The sequence below is a fragment of the Chaetodon trifascialis genome, chromosome 23 (assembly GCF_039877785.1).
Source record: "Chaetodon trifascialis isolate fChaTrf1 chromosome 23, fChaTrf1.hap1, whole genome shotgun sequence".
Taxonomy (NCBI): domain Eukaryota; kingdom Metazoa; phylum Chordata; class Actinopteri; order Chaetodontiformes; family Chaetodontidae; genus Chaetodon; species Chaetodon trifascialis.
The window spans coordinates 1,321,863-1,343,989 of NC_092078.1; the positions used below are offsets into that span (position 1 = coordinate 1,321,863).

The window sequence follows — 22,127 nt, forward strand, 5'->3', positions numbered from 1 at the left end:
TTTGAAAAGTCATTTTATGTTGAGCCATGTGACACATCATTCTATCAAACTATTCATGGAAAGACACAGGAAGTGAGAAAATGCTTTAAACAAGTAAACTGTGATACAACTGTCTATCTGTAGAGTCGTTTTTAACAATATTATGTAAAACAAACGCACTGCAGTCCTAGAAAGACTGCCTTGATTATTGACATAAACATACAGAAACAAAAAACCAGACAGATTCAAATAAAATGATGTGAAGATGTAGTATTTGATGTCGTGCTAAATAAGGATGCGTGGTCCCAACTAAAGTACTAAATACTACAAGTTGTTTCACACAAAGTTTATTGAAAACTCTCAATTACTTCAACAACTTCTTTGCACATACAGTCGATCACGATCTCCTTCAGTCGAATGTTTCTTCCTCTATGATATTCCTCTATGACACAGAAAATACATACACAAGAATATACAAGAAATACAGGATTTAGTTCCTTGTCTTTTTGTTTGTTATGGAAAGATTTTGAAGGTATATAAAAGGTACTCTACCTTATGGATTGAAGCGTACTGGAGATCCGGATCTGTTGAAGGTGGGTCTGTGGCTTTTGACAGAGCTGGAGTCACTATGAAGCTGGATACTTCTGATTCTGGAAACAAGTGAAAACTTCGTCTTTTGTTTGAATTTATTTTTTCATTCATTGGCTCTGTCACATTTGTCCACCTGAAAGGAAATGGGATGGTTCGTCCGTGCCGTCCAAAAAAACTTCTTAGGAACTAAAAGTTCATGGTTGAAGCTCAGGAGCACAAAGCTGAAGCTAGTATGAGAGTTGACCCAAAGAATTTTCCATGTAAAAGATTCATGTTCACTTCCTCCCCAAAACATCTGTATATGTAGAATGTGCCCTTAGGTCTTTCATTTCATTACATCTGCACACCATTGTCCTAAACCATTAAAATTATACTAACCATATTGGAGAGCTTTTGAAGTGTCATCGATGACGAAAGGTTCATCTTCACCTGATAAAGAGACACAAAGTCAGTAACATCCACCATGTAGCATCACTTTCATACTGACGAGCTGCTTTGGTCGTGAGCTGTGGACGGCTACAGACTGAAGGGGTCGAGGGGCCCAGCTTCTGTCTGAGGTTTTGTGCTGTGGTTAACGCTCAAATTATCAAATCACATATTTATATGTGTGAATTAATTCACCAGAGCTTCTCAGACACTACATTCACATCCTTCTAGATGCATCTGCTGTTACTGTTGTTGAACTTTGAAAGCAGACGACTTTAACAGGCGCATTGACTTACCCCCTTTTTTGACGACATTGCGCAGTTCCCTTTTTGGATCATTCATCTTTGTCTCTAGTAAGACTGCAGCGTAAAGACAATGTTTACTATCATGTAGGCAGAACGCTTTGCAGAGTAATTCAAACTCAATTTGAGAGATGTCATTGGCTGAGTAAAGACACTTTGTGTCCCATTTGTATTGTTTGTATTAGGAATAATTGTGGTACCAAGCTGTTTCTTCCGGTAAAGAAGTCCAATCACAAGCAGCTGCAGCACCAGTACGACGCTGATGATGATCCACAGCAGGAGCTTGTAATGGCGGGAAAAGTTAATCTCTTGTTGGTCAGATGCTGGAAAGAAGACAGAACCTGCAGAATGCAGGTGTTTGAATTCGAAGCTTTCTGCCCCCTACTGATCACAACTTGCACATTGCAGCTTTTGCAGTATTGAAACTGTTTTGAAACTGCACTTTTTAACCCCCTTAACATTTCTCCTTTAAGCAGCTTCAAGGTTGAGCATAATTTGAATTGATACACCGGTTTCTGTACAAACATGCAAACAGTAAAATATTGTTTTTAGTTTTACCAATGATGTGTCTCACCTTCGACCAAGAGCCAGCTCTCTGGTGATTCTCCAGCTCCAGAGATGCTGCACTTGTAGAGTCCTTCATCAGACTTGGAAACGCTGTGGATGGTCATCTCTCCTGCAGAGCTGTTCCTGATGAGGTGGCCATCTTTAAAGAAGTCAGCTTTGAGGTCCGAGGATGTTTCCTGCTTTCTACAGCGCAGAGTCACAGCATCTCCTTCAGTCACAGGATGAACTGGACTCTCCATAATCACATCACTACCTGAACAACCATTAAAAAGATATTTCATACCAACACATAATCAGTGGTTCATCTGTTTATCCCGTTCAGGGTTGCTGATCCCAGCATGCATCCGTTTACACAGATTGCTCACTGAATCATTGGACAATTCACCATTTTGGTCAAGTATACAGTGTACTTAATGCCATGTAGGAAAGCCTGACAGTTGTGTGCCTGCAGGCTTTGGAGTTGCACCTCCTACGGGGAGTTAACATTACAGATATGACTTTCTAAACGTGCCTTCTTCTCTATTAATTTTGCCTCTGACAGCCAGCCAGCTCTCAGGTGATTCTCCGACTCCGGAGATGTTGCACTTGTAGAGGCCTTCATGAGACTTCAAAACTCTTTCAATGGTCATGTTCCCAGTGGAACTGGTCTCAATGTGGAGGCCGTCTTTATAGAAATCTACTGTGAGGTTGAAGAAAGTCGTCTTGTTTCGACATTGCAGAGTCACACCGTCTCCCTCCATCACAGGAAGGACAGGACTCTCCAGGATCGCAGAACCAGCTGAATGAGGGACAGAATCCAGAATGAAGGACTTGCTGCAACATTTCAGTTTCATGGTAAAACTCTACGTACAGTCAACATACCAGTGACAGTGATGTTGACAGTGCTGCTGATCTCTCCTCCTTCACCCTCACACCAGTATCCTCCACTGTCTGATGGATATGCATAGTTGATTGTGCAGGTCACGGTTGACGTCGCTGTGCGATTTGAACACTTTGGAATTATTTCCTTGATGTTTCTGACTTTGCATCCAGCTGAGACATTAAACCCTTCACAGGTAAACGAGACAGACTCATATTCAAAGAGCTGCAGCCTGCTTGGAACGATCCGAAGAAAAGCTGCATCTGACACTGAGAAACAGGGAACAACGTAAATTAAGAAATTGGTTTCTGACAGGAATATCTATCTATCTATCTATCTATCTATCTATCTATCTATCTATCTATCTATCTATCTATCTATCTATCTAATGTAAAACAATGAAATAATGTACTGCTGTTAGGGTTGGAAACACTTTTAACTGCTTCTTACCAGATGTCTGAGCATGACTTTGCTGAACTTGAGCAAGCAGCAGCATCATCCCGTTAATCCCTGGAGAGACAAAAGAGGAGGGCTGTGTACATAGATGCTTTTATACCGTATGCAGAATTCAGATTTAATCACTAAAACATATGTTATTACTGTAAAGACATCTCAGATTATTGTTATCACCTACTTCTCTAATCTCAAAAATTTTGTAACCCAACATTTTACAGGTTGATTAAAGATTTTGAGAAGCTGCGAAACACTTCTCAACCATTGATCTGTATCATTTAACAAGAAAGAAGACAAACTTACACAGTCTGACACTGAGAGCTGTGACCTCCATGCTGCCTTATCGCTGAGTGTCGGACTCAATCAAAGCTCAATACAGTACAGTACAGCTGAGAACTTCCCCTTCCTGTGCTGGTTATCTCTAATGTGCAGTAGGCTTTAGCTACACTTCTGTAATACGGATGTGCTCAGCAAACAGCAAATGCTCTTAGATCTGGGTAAAATGTCACATGCAAACATTTACTAATTAACAGAAAATACAAAGTATAACTGAGGCAGATGTAAATGTGAATAATTTTGGAGGTTTTTGTTCATTAATTAATTACAAAGTACAACTTGCCATGAATTTCTGCACAAACTTGCATGGGAATCCAATCAATAGCTCTGGATATCTTTCACTCTGTGGCCAAAAGTAGTTGCACAGGTTGAATTAATCAAGGAACAAGGGATGAAGAAGGGACGACTGGCTGAGTGCAGCTTTGCACAGAAGTGAATAGTAAAACAAACGTCAGCTGTCTTCCTGTTTGAACTTTGAGGGTGAGACCATGAGTAAGAAGTCCTATTCTGGCTCCTGCAGACCGCTCATCCATCTCAGGCTTTCTGTTAGCTAAAACAATAAACACACTGATGTCATGGCTCCGGATTCATGGGCTTCACATGTGCCGTGTGCAGTATTTTATAATATGAGCTTCAGGCAATTGGATCAAAGTTCAGCTTCTTATTAATATGTAACACATTAACAACAGTGGCAAATGGCTGCAGCAGCATTCACAGACGTAGCGTATGGTGAGACAACACACACTTGCTTTGTAATTTAGATTAGCAGGTTGAAATCTTATTTACAGTCAGTTGTAATTGTGCAGACATTATTTTTGTAGTTTATTTATTATTTATTCTGGCAGCCACAAAGATATGTAGTTTACTGTTCTGGTTTAATAGGATTTTCCATCCTGAAAGGAATTAAATTTAATGGGTACCCTGGATTTTTGTAAGTCTGGGTATTATAGAAAAATATTAACACTCATGTGCATCAACCTTTTTTACAACAGTTCATCAAGACTGGATTCGAACAGGCCGAGCACAGGGGCGGGTGCACTGTATTGTTTGATTTAAGGACTCTGACCTTGTGCAGCTTGCTGATTAAAAAGCAACCGAAAGGTAAGAAATAATTTTCCATGAAACGTTTCCTGCTTTATTTATCACGGCAGAGCAGACCGACTTCTGTATTCAGAACTGAACGTCGAACGTGTTTTAAACATAGATTTCATCATCATTTATGCTTCTCAAAAAGAACAATAATTTTTTAACAATAATAGTAGATTTCCACATGTTTAAGGCAACGCATAACTTTATGTAGAAGAATATGAAAGACATTTTTTTCTGTATGTGATTTGCATATCTTGTGGTTTATTTCAGTTTTCAGTGCATGATGCCTCACCAGGCTGACAGACCGTCCTTTAAATCTCAGCTCAGTGTTTTCAGCTCTTTGATTTTCCATCATGCTGTTGCTTTCCTTCTCCTAACACACACTCATGGAGGTAACGTATACATAAACATAACGATCAAAGCTCATTACTGCAGAATTATCGTGAAATTCAGATTTAATACTCTGCACTGCCACTAACTCCCACCTCAGTAAGAAACATGAAGTAGAATTACTCCCTCCCACACCAAATTGTACTCATCAAAAAGTAGATTTTCAGGATTCTTCTATGTTGTCCTTTAGAGCGCTAAAGGTTTAGTGAGTTCTGACCACATTAGCAATTTTCTTCCTCAGGTCAGTCGCAGCAGATTGGTCAACGTCACTCAGTCGTGGCGATGGTCGGTGAAGATGTCACTTTGCCCTGTCATGTGACTCCTGCTAAGGATGCAGCTAACGTGATGCTGGAGTGGGCGAGACCTGACTTGACGCCCAGATTTGTCCATGTGAGGCGGTTCGGTAAAGACCATCTGGTTGATCAAAACCCATCCTACGAGGGAAGGACATCAGTGTCCATCGACAGACTGAAACAGGGAGACATGTCCCTGAAACTCTCCAAAGTGCTCCTTTCTGATGAGGGAACATACACATGCTTGGTTCCGGAATTAAACATAGCATCCAGTGTTCAGCTTGTCGTAGGTAAGGGAAAACATGTTGAACATTCTTTTTAGAATTATTTTTCGTCATCTGGGAAGAGTTTTGTAGGCAGCACATCTGCACAGTCTTGTTTTGTGACCTTTCAGTCGACCTGGAAAACTGTAAAATGAATTCATGATGATTATTATCGGCCTTTTCTCTTTCTCATTCTTAGACGTTGTCACTGAGGTGACTGAAGTCAGCAGTGGGGTGTTACAGTGTAAATCTAAAGGCTGGTATCCAGACTCTGAGGTGTCCTGGCTGGACTCTGAGGGAAACCTCCTCCCTGCTGGACCTACAGAGACAATCAGAGGTCCTGATGGCCTCTATACTGTCAGCAGCAGAGTGACTGTGGAGAAGAAACACAGCAACACCTTCATCTGTAGAGTCCAACAGAAGAACACCAATCAGATCAGAGAGACACAATTCCATGTTCCAGGTTGAAATCAGTTATTTATGTATAATATAAGACCTCCGCGGCTGTGGGCTAGGTTAAATAAATAGCATGTTTTCTGTGTTTTATAATTTCAGATGATATCTTCACGGACTCACCTTGTTCATCCACTCCTGCTTCTATCGCCATTGGTCTGGTTGTTGGCGTCATGTTTACTCTCGCAGTTGCCTTCGTTGTGTGGAGACTGAGACAACACAAAGCCAGTAAGTCAGTAATCTGCTGTAACTTGATGATGCTGATTGCATTTATACAGCACTGTATGATACCTCAACCACCAATGGGTAGCACCCACCTGGATGATGCACATCACACAGCACACATCATCTTAAGGTGGAAAGGGCGGGAAACTGAGCTGATTACACTCGAGGGTGATCAGATGGCCAGATGGAGAGAGACAATTCCCGAACCATAAAGACTACTTGCCTAACTCTAACCCTTACTCCAACATCAACCCAAGATCTTGGCCTAAAATTTTATTACCTACATTATGGGGACTTGAGTCCCCACAACTGTGCAAACAGACATATGTCCCCACAATGTCAGTAAGACACATTCACCAACATAAATGTATTTATTTGTTAATTTCCATCGCAGAACTCATTGTTTTCAGGCATCAGTGTACTTCTCCAGATAAGGCCATCAGGAATAAAATTATGCATTATGGTGACAGGCGGTGAGCAGGAATATTGGGATGTTTTTGGTGGATTTTGCCATTTCATCCTTTATATTTGAGAGAGGGTTCAAATTATACCCTGTTTTACATCTCTTTCTGGGGATTTATTTTACAGACCAGATTCTTTGCTTTATTTGTTTTTGTACAGTGTAATGCTACTATTTACTGTTTAGTAGCTTGCAGTCACCTTTATCCTGTCTTTGCTGGTGCATTGCAGCATATCTTGTCATGTCACTGTGGGATAGAGTGACACCGTTTCTAGGACTGCATATTGAATCACCATTGTTTTTGTACTGTTGTGAGTGTGTGTCTCTATCAAAATCAGAGATATTTAATCTAAGTCTGTCAATCATATGGTTGTTGGTTGGTGGAATTTTTACATCTTTACAGCAAAACTAAATACTGCTTTTTGTTTCTGCACACAGATGTGGATGAAAGAACACCAAGAGGAGTAGATCTAGAGAAAGAGTGTTTGATGGGAGAAGGAACAATGAAGAATCAGAACGAGACAGAGGACGGAAATAACACTCAGTCTTTGAGTAAAGAGACGAGATATCAAGTGGAGACTGAAACACAGCCAGAGAAGCTCAGCACAGAGGGTTTCACAGGGAGACAGGAGGACAGACAATCTGAAAATGCAGGATCAGGGTCTCAGTGTGTGATGGAGAGTGGAAGACAGAGACATGAAGACAAGAGTATAATTGATTTGAACAAAAGAGATAAGAGGACAGAAGAGACAGAAGAAACAGAACCAGAGAAGAGAGAAGAGAAAACGGAGAAGGGGGAGGAGGACAGGGTGAAACCAGAAGAGGAAATCAAGTCTTTCAATCCTCAAACAGAAGGTCAAGGTCTGATGGATGGAGGTGGACAACAGCAGACCAGAGAAGGAGGACAAGCAACACATGAAACTGATGAAGACAAACAGCAACCACAAAGTGCGATTGTGGGAGAAACAAGACAAAACGATCCACCAGCGGGAGAAGAGACAAAGAACGAGACTGAGACCAAATCAACTGAAGGAAAAGACACTGCCAGTCCAGACGAGGGAGAAGGACAACAAGAGAAAAACAGGGACAAGGCAAACGGAGGGGAGGACACAACAATGAAAGAGAACACAACACCTCAGTGTCCGAGAGGAGAAGGCAATTTAGACAAGAATGATGATGACGAGAAAACAAAATCTGCAAATAGCGAAAGAGCAGGAAAAGAAGGTGAAGGAGGAGACAGGAGTGAAGAACCATGTCCATTAAAGACAGAAACACAGCCAGAGAAGCTCAGCACAGAGGGTCACACAGGGAGACAGGAGGACAGACAATCTGAAAATGCAGGATCAGGGTCTCAGTGTGTGATGGAGAGTGGAAGACAGAGACATGAAGACAAGAGTATAATTGATTTGGACAAAAGAGATAAGAGGACAGAAGAGACAGAAGAAACAGAACCAGAGAAGAGAGAAGAGAAAACGGAGAAGGGGGAGGAGGACAGGGTGAAACCAGAAGAGGAAATCAAGTCTTTCAATCCTCAAACAGAAGGTCAAGGTCTGATGAATGGAGGTGGACAACAGCAGACCAGAGAAGGAGGACAAGCAACACATGAAACTGATGAAGACAAACAGCAACCACAAAGTGCGATTGTGGGAGAAACAAGACAAAACGATCCACCAGCGGGAGAAGAGACAAAGAACGAGACTGAGACCAAATCAACTGAAGGAAAAGACACTGCCAGTCCAGATGAGGGAGAAGGACAACAAGAGAAAAACAGGGACAAGGCAAACGGAGGGGAGGACACAACAATGAAAGAGAACACAACACCTCAGTGTCCGAGAGGAGAAGGCAATTTAGACAAGAATGATGATGACGAGAAAACAAAATCTGCAAATAGCACAAGAGCAGGAAAAGAAGGTGAAGGAGGAGACAGGAGTGAAGAACCATGTCCATTAAAGACACAGCCAGAAACAAGTCCTGACAGCAGAGATGGAGAAGAAGATATTCAGCCGAAAGGCGGAGAAGGACAAAGAGATGCGGAGAAGACAGAAGAACTTCCCTCTCAGACAGAGGTATAAACACCTGAAAGGCAGCTCTACGTCCCACGCTACTTCATCAAATTCAGTCTATGGTTATTGTTTTGACACTCCTAGTAACAGAAAATTACATATTGTGTATTGATTATTATTGTTACTATTATTATTATGTGTCCAGCTCTCAGATATGTTCTCATATTGGCTCAACGTCTTTCTTTTTCTGGACAACATGAGGTCCAATGTTTGACAGACATTTGACTGACAGAGCAGGGGCTGTCCAGTAGTGGACAGGACAACTTCCGCAGTTTCAACAGCTGTTTAGAAATCACACACTACTCACACACGAGTCGAAACATTACTGGAATTCTTTGAGCTGAAGGACAAACACAGTCGAATTTGAGCTTCCTCTCAAATCAAATGCAACCAAGTGCTGGGACTTCAGATTACTATTGACTTGTTTTCATGTCTTTATTCAAACTTTGAATATTACAGTATTTCATGGTCTGAGTAAGACTCATGTTGTAGAGGACATAACCTGACTGCACTGACAAGAAGAAATGTATTTTTTCTTCTTTTTCTTTTTTTTCATTAGCATTTCAGAATTGTTGTTTTTTACTATTAGTATAATATACATAGATTACATATATGATATTTGTATTTTGCTGCATTAGTACAGTGATTTCCCCCCTTAATTCATTGGTTATCTGGAATGAATGAAATCTTTGAAATAAACCCAAACATCTCTCTGTCCTGCAGCCTTTTCTTCACACACACACACACACACACACACACACACACACACACACACACACACACACACACACACACACACACACACACACATATAGGAGCAAATTTTTCTGCAATCCCACAAATATTTACGGCAATTAATATTAAAGTTTGAGTTCTATATACTAGGTACCATTAAGGGGGCACTAAAAGGGTAACTAAAGTGATGCTTTATACTGAAAAGTTACTACATAGCCCCTCATTACGTCATGATTGTCTGACCATTATTTACATTTTTGCAAAATAAAAAATCTTCCTCCAAAAGCAGCCAAATAAAAAAAACGGTTCTTTAATAATAAAGCGAAGACAGGCTTCTCAAAAAAGGATTTAATCATTACATTCAGACCACATGTACATTTTTTTAACATAATACTCACATCCATACAGTAACAAATACTGTGGTAACCAGCTAGCATGTGAGCATATGATGTATTCCTCTGATAGACACATTTCACACATACACACATTCATGATCAATCAAAGGTGACGAAAAGTGATGCACAGTTTTTTCATGAATCAGTGTCAACTTAAAACGACATTAGATTCTTATATCATATGATTAGGTGATGACTATACAACCTTAATCCACAGCTAGATTACAGACATCAAGTGGTGAAACGCTCAACTGCAACAAAGCTTCATATAACAGTACTTGTGCAGATGAACTTGTAACATTAGAACGAATGCATAATGATAGCCTGAACTGGCAAACTGCTATCTATTAGTAGTTGTTAAATAGAAAGTAAGCTAACCCGACACATTTGCTTCCCAACAGTACATCGTTAGTTTCTAATGTCAAATTTATTCAACATACCACTTTTTGCTCATCTATAACATAGTGCAGTGTTGCATTGACGTCTATTTGTGTACTGTTTCAGGAGGAGTTTGAGTGCTATCACAGAGAATGTGTAGCTGATGCAAAACAGTGAGTATAAGTCACTCCTCCTGAGGTTATTCCATCTTTCACAATGATGCTCCATGCCAGCGGTTACTTTACAGCAAAGGGCTCGGTGTACGATTTAAGTTGTAAAGGATTAATAAATGATATTTCTCTTAATGCTAGTTGTGTAAATTCCATCCTTTGGTTGGGGAAAACAGTGGCAGCAGGACAGAGCTAACAAGGCTGAAATGAGCCTAAAAGTTTTGAAAACCTCTGTTTTTATCTATGTAGGAAGTACAACCTTGACTCCAAAAACGTTGTGTGCAAAACATAAATAAAACAGAATGTGATAAGTTTCTTATCCTTCTGACTGAACTGAAAACAGTGCACAGGAACCAGTCGTGACAAGCTTGCATTTCTTTGCATGTTGATTCGCCGTGCTTGAGGCGCTGAGAAGAGTAATGTCAGAATCTTAAGAGTTTGGAGGACTTTGTCTTCATTGTAGTCTTTCAAAAACCTAAAAGATAAGAGCAAACATGAGGAATGGATTCAACTTTGTCTTTATCTGTTCTAAAGGCAGTGGCCATGTTATTGGGTTTTTACATTTCCATGTGGGGTTACATGTTTAATTAGAAAGTACCATGTCCGCCTTTGTCTCTTTGTTCTGATAACACTGTCAGAACTAGACAGACAAACTGGGGACCAACAGAGCAGACCAGAGACTGGCAGGTGATGACAGGCAGTCTATTAACAGTTCGAGGTCAGTACATGGAAATCAGCCCGGAGAGGCAACAGTACAAAATCACAGGTAGATGGGGAGTCACAAAAACCAGGCTAGAGTTCAACACCAGAAAACCGTATGGGAGGCAAAGGCACAAGGACACTGAGCAAAAGGACAAAACAGGTCAAAAACACGAGGAACGCCAGAAAGCTACTGACACGAGGACAAAGACAATCTGACAAAGACACAGAGGGAAGGGCAGGTATATATACACATGAGGGGTGGAACAATTAGACACAGGTGTAGACAATGAACAATCACACACGGGGAAGTCAAGACACCTAAAAAGACAACACAAAACAGGAACTGAAAACCCTAACAAAATAAAACAGGAAGTGACACAGACTAGGACCTGACAAACACCCTCATTCTGATCACAGTCCATAATCTCTCCCAACAATCTGAACAGCAACCTCCTCAGAGCAACAACCTCACTCACCAAAACCAAATCAAACTTCAGGTAACTTCAAGTTACCAAAGCTCATTTATTACACAGTGGAAGTACAGTTTCCTTGGACAGTAGGAGGAGCATATATAACCTTGGTAACAGGGTGAAGTCTACCTGTGGACCTTCTTAATCACATGTGGGACTTACCCTATGAAATGCAGCACTGAAGCATCTACAGAGCGTCTGTTAACTTGGTGGGTACGTCAAAAGTAGAAAATACCAATAACACACGCACCACGTTGAAGAGCGTGTGGAGTCTCACATAATGTAATATTGCAGTAAACAGGTTCATTGTCATCTGAAGAGGAGAAACCAAGAGAGCAAGAGATTAATAGACAGACAGACAGATGAACTTTAAAGAGCACCTGAGAAATACTCAACCTGACCAACCGAAGGGGTTAACAGACGCTCTTACTTTGTTCACTCTGGAGGTTTCTGCTGTGGTTTGTCTCGAGGTGGAGGCTCACATTAATGCCACCTTCAGCTGAATCTGAAACAAAACACCAGGCACATGACACTGAGAGAAGGTAAAAATAATTCAGCCATCAGTCCTGCTGAGTGGCACGTCTCAAGCTTTTCTGGTAACGACACCTCAACATAAACGACAGTGATGTGAACAAACTCTCAGTGGTGAGCCCAAATCAAGATAATGAAAGTACCACGTTGTCTCTCTAAATAAAGACCATACATATTATTAGACAACACAAGTTATCCATTAAAGTGTCTCGTTCCTCGTGAGATGTTAAAGAAAAGAAGAAAGTCAAGCAAACCATTATGTTACATTTGACGTGCGTACCTTTGCGTTTCCTAATATGAAGAAATCCAACCACCAGCAGGACCAGAGCCACCATTAAAATGGTGAAAGCAACCCACAGGGTGGAGGCAGGAAGTGAGTGATGGTCGGGAAGATGGTCATCTTCAAAGTCTTCACGAGGCGACAGGAAAGTAAATGAAATTTGATTTGTCGTGTTAAGCGCAAAAATTGTACGTACAGATTTTAAAGGTTAAATTGGCTTTTTATCAATATCTGAAAAAATACACGCAAACATTGACGGTTGTAGATGTGAAGTGAATTCTATTAGTGCAGTCACTGTTAACTATATTTCACACACAACAGAAAGAACCACAAAGGTCATGACCATCAGGTTGATATTTTACTTTTTTATGTCTCACCTCTAAAATCAACCAATCAGAAACTGAGGACTACTAGTGTTGATGCATGAATGTTTATGCTATAATGCAAGAATATATTTCTGAGTTGGGCACAGAAACATGCACAGAATGAATGAATGAATATTCACAGAGCATATTTGTTAGTTTAGTTTTTTTAAGACAGAAAAAATGTGGAAGAGGAGCTTCAGAAAAGTAGATGGCAGCTCAGTGGTCAGCTGACATACCGGTGACGGAGATGTTGACAGTGTTGCTCCTCTGTCCTCTTCCAGTCTCACACCAGTATTCTCCACTGTCTGATTCATAGGCCTGTTGGATGGTGTCCTTGTGACATCACACTTCGGAATTAAGATCTCCTTATTCTTGGTTATTCGTCTCAGCTGAGTTGAGCCATTACGAGTGTCACAGTGAAAAGACACAGTGTCGTAAGAACCGCTCCAAAACAGAAAAAACGAAAGATCAATTTCCCAGTAAAGACAAAGGAGAGAGAGAGCTGCTCAAGACCAATGAAACAGAACAAATGAAGGTTTTGAAGCTTGACGTATGTTTAATGTCTGAGCAGACAGCACCACGTCTGTTTTTCTGAGTTAAAGGTCAAGTGTGAAGGATTTAGTGGCATCTAGCGGTGAGGTTGAACACACTCGATACAGACGTATAACACCCATAGTGATAACCAGATACAGAGCAAGGAAGAGCTCTTAGACCTCTGTGAAAGAGGAAGTCAGCGCTCAGTTTGACACTCAGGACAACAGTGACGTCCCGTATCCGTCTTTCACTCAACAGGACGCAAGAAAATGTGGAAGTCCGATGAATTCCCAGACAGACGACATCAGCTCAGCTAGTCAGAGCTCCACCGCAGCACCTGCGATTGAGTTTGACCAAGGAGGAAAATTTATCCGTCTCAGAAACACGTCCAGCGAGGTACTGCTGTCTGAGCGTGGACGAGCACTGAGGGTTCTGCACTATAAAAACACTGTAACTAAGTGCATACAGGGATCCTCCCAATGGGCCATTCAAGCCAAACTAATGACCTGTTATTTACCTCAGAGTCCTCTTGTTTTCATGACATCCACTCACACAGCTGGTTTCATGTTTTTTCTTTCTCTCATCTTCCCAATTTTCCTCCTGCAGGAGCAACAACTGGGAGGCTGGAAGTTAAAAATACAGATCAACAGAGAATCCTTCACATACACGTTCGAGGAATCCTTCAAACTCAGCCCTGAAATGAATGTCACTGTGAGTCTTTATGCATTTCTCCACTCATGTTCATGTCTTTTTTACTTCCATCAGAAATCAAAGACATTGATAGTAATTCTGCTTGTAAGTCTGTGACCTTTGCACTTTTACAGTTGTGGACTCATGGTCCTCCTCCTTGAACTGCCACCTTATCGTGGTGGAGGAGTTTGAGTACCCGAATGATCCTAGAGGCTATGTTGTCCGGGGCTTAATGCCCCTGGTAGGGTCTCCCAAGGCAAACAGGTTCTAGGTGACGGGTCAGACTAAGAGCAGTTCAAGAAGCCCCTTATGAAAGAAATTAAAGCAAGGAAGCGTACGTCGCCCGGATTGGCGTCACCGGGGCCCCGCCCTGGAGCCAGGCCTGGGGTTGGGGCTCGCAGGCGAGCGCCTGGTGGCCGGGTCTTTGCCCACGGGACCCGGCCGGGCACAGCCCGAAGGAGCGACGTGGGCCCGCCTTCCCGTAGGCCCACCACCCGCAGGAAGGATCAGAAGGGGCCGGTGCTATGTGGAATGGGTAGCAGTCGTGGGCGGGGGCCCCGACGACCCAAATCCTGGACAACGACTCTGGCTATGGGGACATGGAATGTCACCTCACTGTGGGGGAAAGAGCCTGAGCTAGTGCGGGAGGTTGAGCGGTACCGGCTAGAGATAGTCAGGCTCACCTCCACGCACAGTCTGGGCTTGGGAACCCAACTCCTTGAGAGAGGCTGGACTCTCTTCTACTCTGGAGTTGCCCGCGGTGAGAGGCGGCGAGCTGGTGTGGGCTTGCTTATAGCCCCCCAGCTCAGCCGCCATGTGTTGGAGTTCTCCCCGCTGAGCGAGAGGGTCGCTTCCCTGCGCCTTCGGGTTGGGGATAGGTCTCTCACTATTGTTTCGGCCTACGGGCCGAACAGTAGCGTAGAGTACCCGGCCTTCTTGGAGTCCCTGGGAGGGGTACTGGAAAGTGCTCCAACCGGGGACTCCATTGTTCTGCTGGGAGACTTCAATGCTCACGTGGGCAGCGACAGTGACACCTGGAGGGGAGTGATTGGGAGGAACGGCCTCCCCGATCTGAACCCGAGTGGTGTTCTGTTATTGGATTTCTGTGCTAGTCACAGTTTGTCCATAACGAACACCATGTTCGAGCATAAGGGTGTCCATCAGTGCACGTGGCACCAAGACACCCTAGGCCGGAGGTCAATGATCGACTTTGTAGTCGTATCATCTGACCTTCGGCGGTATGTCTTGGACACTCGGGTAAAGAGAGGGGCTGAGCTGTCAACTGATCACCACCTGGTGGTGAGTTGGATTCGCTGGCAGGGGAAGAAGCGGGACAGACTTGGCAGACCCAAACGTACCGTGAGGGTCTGTTGGGAACGTCTGGCGGAACCCGCTGTCAGGGAAGTTTTCAACTCCCACCTCCGGGAGAGCTTCAACCAGATCCCGAGGGAGGTTGGAGACATTGAGTCCGAATGGACCATGTTCTCCACTTCCATTGTTGATGCAGCCGTCCATAGCTGTGGCCGTAAAGTCGGCGGTGCCTGTCGTGGCGGCAACCCCCGAACCCGGTGGTGGACACCGGAAGTAAGGGATGCCGTCAAGCTGAAGAAGGAGTCCTATCGGGCCTGGTTGGCTCATAGGACTCCTGAGGCAGCTGATGGGTACCGGCAGACCAAGCGTGCGGCAGCTCGGGCGGTTGTAGAAGCAAAAACTCGGGTCTGGGAGGAGTTCGGGGAGGCCATGGAGGAGGACTACCGGTTGGCCTCGAGGAAATTCTGGCAAACCGTTCGGCGCCTCAGGAGGGGGAAGCAGCTTTCTGTCAACACTGTTTACAGTGGAGGTGGGGAGCTGTTGACCTCGACTGGGGATATTGTCGGGCGGTGGAAGGAATACTTCGAGGATCTCCTCAATCCCTCTGTCATGTCTTCCGTAGAGGAAGCAGAGACTGGGGACTTGGAGGTCGATTCATTCATCACCGGGGCTGAAGTCACTGAGGCAGTTTGCAAGCTCCTCGGTGGCAAAGCGCCGGGGGTGGATGAGATCCGCCCTGAGTACCTCAAGTCTCTGGATGTTGTAGGACTGTCTTGGTTGACACGCCTCTGCAGCATCGCGTGGCAGACGGGGACAGTGCCTCTGGACTGGCAGACTGGGGTGGTGGTCCCTCTTTTTAAAAAGGGGGACCGGAGGGTGTGTTCCAACTATCGGGGGATCACACTCCTCAGCCTCCCTGGTAAAGTCTATTCCAGGGTACTGGAGAGGAGAATCCGGCCGATAGTCGAACCCCGGATTCAAGAGGAACAATGCGGTTTTCGTCCTGGCCGTGGAACACTGGACCAGCTCTATACCCTCCACAGGGTGCTTGAGGGTTCATGGGAGTTTGCCCAAACAGTCCACATGTGCTTCGTGGACTTGGAGAAGGCATTCGACCGTGTCCCTCGCGTCATTCTGTGGGAGGTGCTCCAGGAGTATGGGGTTGGAGGCCCTCTGTTGAGGGCTGTACAGTCCCTGTACAACCGGAGCAGGAGCTTGGTCCGCATTGCCGGCAGTAAGTCGGACCTGTTCCCAGTGCATGTTGGACTCCGGCAGGGCTGCCCTATGTCACCGGTTCTGTTCATCATTTTTATGGACAGGATTTCTAGGCGCAGCCAGGGGCCGGAGGGGGTTCGGTTCGGGGGCCGGCAGATTTCGTCTCTGCTTTTCGCGGATGATGTTGTCTTGTTGGCTTCCTCGAGCCAGGACCTTCAGCATGCGCTGGGGCGGTTCGCAGCCGAGTGTGAAGCAGCTGGGATGAGAGTTAGCACCTCCAAGTCCGAGGCCATGGTTCTCGACCGGAAAAAGGTGGCTTGCTCCCTTCAGGTTGGAGGAGAGTTCCTGCCTCAAGTGGAGGAGTTTAAGTATCTTGGGATCCTGTTCACGAGTGAGGGAAGGATGGAACGTGAGATTGACAGGCGGATCGGTGCAGCGGCTGCAGTAATGCGGTCGCTGTATCGGTCTGTCGTGGTAAAGAAGGAGCTGAGCCGAAAGGCGAAGCTCTCGATTTACCGGTCAATCTACGTTCCTACCCTCACCTATGGTCATGAACTTTGGGTCATGACCGAAAGAACGAGGTCCCGGATACAAGCGGCTGAAATGAGTTTCCTCCGCAGGGTGGCGGAGCGCTCCCTTAGAGATAGGGTGAGGAGCTCTGTCACCCGGGAGGAGCTCAGAGTAGAGTCGCTGCTCCTCCGCATCGAGAGGAGTCAGCTGAGGTGGCTCGGGCATCTCTATCGGATGCCCCCTGGACGCCTCCCTAGGGAGGTGTTCCAGGCATGTCCCACCGGGAGGAGGCCCCGGGGAAGACCCAGGACACGCTGGGGTGACTACGTCACTCGGCTGGCCTGGGAACGCCTCGGGATCCCCCCGGAAGAGTTGGAGGAAGTGTCCGGGGAGAGGGAAGTCTGGGCGTCCCTGCTCAGACTGCTCCCCCCGCAACCCGGCCCCGGATAAGCGGAAGATAATGGATGGATGGATGGACTCATGGTCATGGTCAGTCTCGTCCTCCCATGTACCGGCAGTGGAAGGACCTGAAGTCCTGGAGCCCTGGAGACGCACTTCAGGTCGTCCTCATCAGCAACACTGGAGAGACCAAATCAACTCAGTTTAAACTCGTCACATCATAATAATTAGCCCAGATGTACCACAGCGAGCTGCATAGTGTCCTCGGGTTCTGTTCCACCCACTCACTTTAACATCTCAGCAACATGTAACATGATCACCTTTCAGAAGTCCTTTGCAGAAAGGACATTGATGTGAGGGGTCTAACACAGAGGTTGCCCTTTTTGGAGTCTGACTCGCCTCAAAAAAAAAAAGTTCAGTGGAAGTTCAGACCTGCATTCTCATTCTGTGGTCAAGTTAGTAGTAATAAGCAGCGTCTGCTTAGAAATGTACAAATAAATTATGTACATTTCTTCGTCTGTGAATGGCTTTTTAGCAAACAGGGAAATATTTTCTGCTATTCTTGTTAGCATTTGTGTTTTCTTTCACTGACAATGTTTGATCTTCGGGGAGCAGTGTTGAGCTGAATGTTACCACACTTCAAAATATATGTCATAGTTTCTGTGTGTCTGCATGCTTTTCTTTGTTTGACAGACAATACGAATGCTCTTTCTGCTGTCAGTCATTTATAGATCTGACCACGGAGTCTGTTTTAAAGCAGCTGCAGCTCTGTTCTCACTGGCAGCATCCTCAGAGATGAACAGACAGAGCACAAAGAAAAAGGTGGTTTAACACACTTTAATCAGTCAGTCGAAGCTCACAGATGAAGGCTGATGGTTGTTTAAAATACAGCAGTTTCATTTCTCATTTCATAGTTTTCAACAATGCTGTCGTTTACATGAACCCGGATAAATATGCCATTGAGCGCCATCATAACTATGCCAATATGTGCGCGAGTGGAAACAAGGTCGCTCACATGACGTTAAGTATTTTCAGTTGCCTGTTGTGACGTTTCGGAACCTAAAACATTCTTTAACCCTGTTTACACGCCAACACATAAGTGGTGCTTTCAGAAATCTCCACTTTGGCCAGAGTTTTTAAAAATGATCGTTTTCCGTGAAAAAAACAGCATGAAAACATATGCGCTTTCCCTAAGTGTATACGTAGGCTTACTCACAGTCATGATATTTAATTTATTGGATTTGTGAACAGAAACACACATTTTGCTTTGTATCCTTTCAGTATAATGTTGTTTGATTGGAAGTTCAGACCTGCATTCTCATTCTGTGGTCAAGTTAGTAGTAATAAGCAGCGTCTGCTTAGACTTTCAAAATAAAGCGTCCTGAGATACATTCCAGGAGACGGTCACACTGTAGTTAGGTTTAGGTACGAAAACTACTTGGGTTGGTTCAGGGAAAGATTGTGTTTTTTTTTAAATATAAAACAATCAACACTGACTTGTGACTTCATGAAGGTATTGAAGCCTGCTTTGCTGTTTGGCACATCTATCCACACTGGCCTCCTCCCAACACAAACTTTCTTGATCTTTATACGTTTGTCCTAAAGTCGTGCTGAATGTCACAAAAAGTGATTAAGGTTGTATTTTAAAATATTTCTTCTTAAAATTATGTTTTTAATACTATTTATTTGACGTACCTGCTTAAAGACTGGACGGAAAACAGAAATTTGCTAAAACCCAGTACATTACATCTCTCCGTTTCATGAAAAGTTCATATTTTTGTGTGATTTTTCAGGAGATTTCTGTCATTGAGAGTTCTGCTTTAGTCCCACAACAGTGGGGGTGAACAGAATTTGGTATGATGGTCACAGTATTGAAACACATTTGAAAGCTTAAACAGTGACATCTCCTTCTATCTCCTATTCTATTCTATTTTGAGACACGCTGGAGGGAACGCTGAGCGAACACGTCAGGTCATAATCATGTACAGCGTCAACGCCAATTCCAGGGACTGGGACCGGCGCCGTACTTTTGTCCCCGTTGCAACGACTGCAAGTGGTTTTGCTGTTGAGGTTGGAGAACATCTGTTGGAGTTGATGCCGAACGGCACAGTGATGGTCAGCAATGTCTCATGAAGTTTTTATTCCCCCTCTCATGGGTGTATCGTGAACTCATACTGTACTGCTCCCGTCTCCTACCGCCGACCATCATGAGTCATGCCTCTTGGAATCTTCCTGTTGTTGAAGTGAGATGCTGACACACCTCACTGATTCATCCAGGTCAGCTGATAGCAACAGGGAGCCACAGATGAGCTGCAGTGCAGACTTTTGATTATAGAAATCCAAGTGTGATAGCATCACAATGACAGAATAAGTCCTCAGTACAAGTACTCAGTGTGCAAAATCACAGGCAAAAGCAGTACACATACAGTACCTGAAAGTAATGCTGTACTTCAAGTAATAGCGCAATACTGTCTCAAGCAAAGCCACATAGTTGTGAGATTAGGAGCAGAAGTATATAGAGCAGAGTAATATGGCACCATCAGCTCTAACAGCGCACAACAGAATATCATATAACAATGATGTTCAGTGTGTTGTGGTCACTTTAAGGATTTGGTTGTTGTCACAATCAGATGGGAGTCCTTGGAAAATATTCTCTCTTCCCGACTTTGACAAGTTACATAAAATAATGTACTACTAATAAAAATAACACATAGAAATACATATATGCAAAATAATGAGTAATGACAAAATGAAAAAATAACCTTTGTTACGTTCTGGACTTCCCTGACAGTGTCTGTCGTTAGAATTGTTGTTGTAAATGTAGAAGCATTGGAAGCAGCAAAGAATTTGAGAAGCATTCATTCTTTTTCCTTCCATGTAATCTCTTTTTTCTACTTATTTCCCTCGCTATACGTTCATTTAGTTCTCTTTCTTTAATCCATCTGACCAACCTAACACACAACATTTAACAGAGCCCTGTTCTGTTCTTGCCTTCTCTTAACATACAGCCTCACTCATTGCATAATCACTAACAATACATGTCCTTATTCAACCTCAGTGCTGTCAGGGCAGAGAGGAGAATACAAAGGTATGGGAACATTTCCAAGTATTTCTTGTGCTGTTACATTCCACTAAAAGTTGGCACGTCAAATGATCATTTTATAGACATATACTATAATCAGAAGAGTTTCTTAATTACAGCGGCCACTTAGAAGTTGTTGGCGGGCCATGCCTTGCCATTGTTGTGTTGGAGTGACGCAGATGTCAGATTCTCTGGATGTTTGCTGACAGTCAGTGCAGCACGGCACCAAAAGTGGCTTCACCATGTTTGACTGGAGTGATGCATAATGTCCAATTACACAACAAGAAATAATGTGTAAGCCGTCCTCACAATCATCATATAAACTACTGTTATCATGAGCCTTAGTGCAGGTTAATGTAGGAAGATTTCAGATCAGTAAAGCTTCAGTTCACCGTTGAGATTCATGAGCTTCCTGACAAAACAAATCACAGTTAGCTGACAGTTTGCCTCTGAGAAGAAAGACTGTGTTCAGTCAAAAATCAGAAAACAGCTCTCTTTCACATTAACTTTCCATTCACCCTAAATACAGACAAAACTGCAGTTATAGTACTTGACCCTAAACACCTTAGAAACTCAACAGCAACTATGGAAGGAATAGAATTTAAAATCCTTCTCCTTACAAAGCCCTAAATGGCCATCTTATCTTAAAGAGCTCATAGTAGCATATTATCCCACACATTGCATTCCCAGAATGGAGGCTTACTTATGGTTCCTAAAGTCGCCAAAAGCAGAAATGAGGGCCTTCAGCTTTCAAGATCATCTCCTGTGGGAAAAAACTAAACAAGGGTATTAGCAAAAGAAAGTAAGCAAAGCAGAGACCGAGCAGGAAAAGCATCTGTCTGTAAGGCAGCAAGGACGAGATGTTAGAGTAGTATTTATAATGAAGTGGTGTTCATGATACTGGTTTTATTTTGCTGTATTAATTGTGTCATATTGGAAGATATTTCCTCTAATTCAAGCTACAGCTCACACTATTGATCTGATTTTTCTAAACGTTGTACATATATCTGACTGATAACTGACATATTGACATAACATCTACAGCTAACTTAAATGTGTAATATATAAGAATATAAAGCAGCTAACATTTCTTGCTGTGTTGCCAATGTGCCAACAGATAAAGTGAAAAATGAGACCTTCCCCAACTTTCCTGGTTGGCTATGTCTGATTGTGGACTGGTTTCTATGAAGGACTCAACAACAGCAACAGTAGCTAACATTAGCTTAGAAATGCAGTCAACAGTCTACCGGCACCCACAGCACAAGGTCCAAAGTCAAAACCAACATTACTGCAAAACATGTGAAATACAATGTAACGTGCCTATGTTAGCTAACGTTAGCTTGCTTGCTAACATAGGAAAGTTGCTAGCAAGCTAATGTAGCAAAATACTATCTTGAGTAGATGATGTCAGCTAATTCATCAAGACTCCTGGGGCTGATCTGGCTCACGAATTGGCTACTTGCCGTTTGCAAATTACTTAATCAGCTAATGTTATGAAGAAACCAGTGCAGATCCATACAGCTTACTGTAGCAAAGTAACAGATAGCTGGTTAAGTGAGAATCAGAATCAGAATCAGAATCAGAAATCCTTTATCAATCCCTGAGGGGAAA

At 43.5% G+C, this 22,127-nt stretch overlaps 1 protein-coding gene and 1 pseudogene across 1 annotated transcript; one reads left to right on the forward strand and one right to left on the reverse strand.

Moving 5' to 3' along the window:
* Window positions 1-943: 943 nt before the first annotated feature.
* On the reverse strand, window positions 944-3,511 carry LOC139351721 (high affinity immunoglobulin epsilon receptor subunit alpha-like). Its single transcript, XM_070993727.1, has 8 exons — window positions 3,481-3,511; window positions 3,175-3,234; window positions 2,727-2,993; window positions 2,398-2,643; window positions 1,873-2,118; window positions 1,499-1,621; window positions 1,293-1,355; window positions 944-999 (listed from the first exon to the last, which is right to left on the reverse strand). Exons 1-8 carry the CDS (start codon window positions 3,509-3,511, stop codon window positions 944-946), a joined length of 1,092 nt encoding a protein of 363 aa, XP_070849828.1.
* A 697-nt stretch (window positions 3,512-4,208) lies between these two features.
* Window positions 4,209-6,016, forward strand: LOC139351722 (butyrophilin subfamily 1 member A1-like; annotated as a pseudogene).
* The last annotated feature ends 16,111 nt before the right edge of the window (window positions 6,017-22,127 follow it).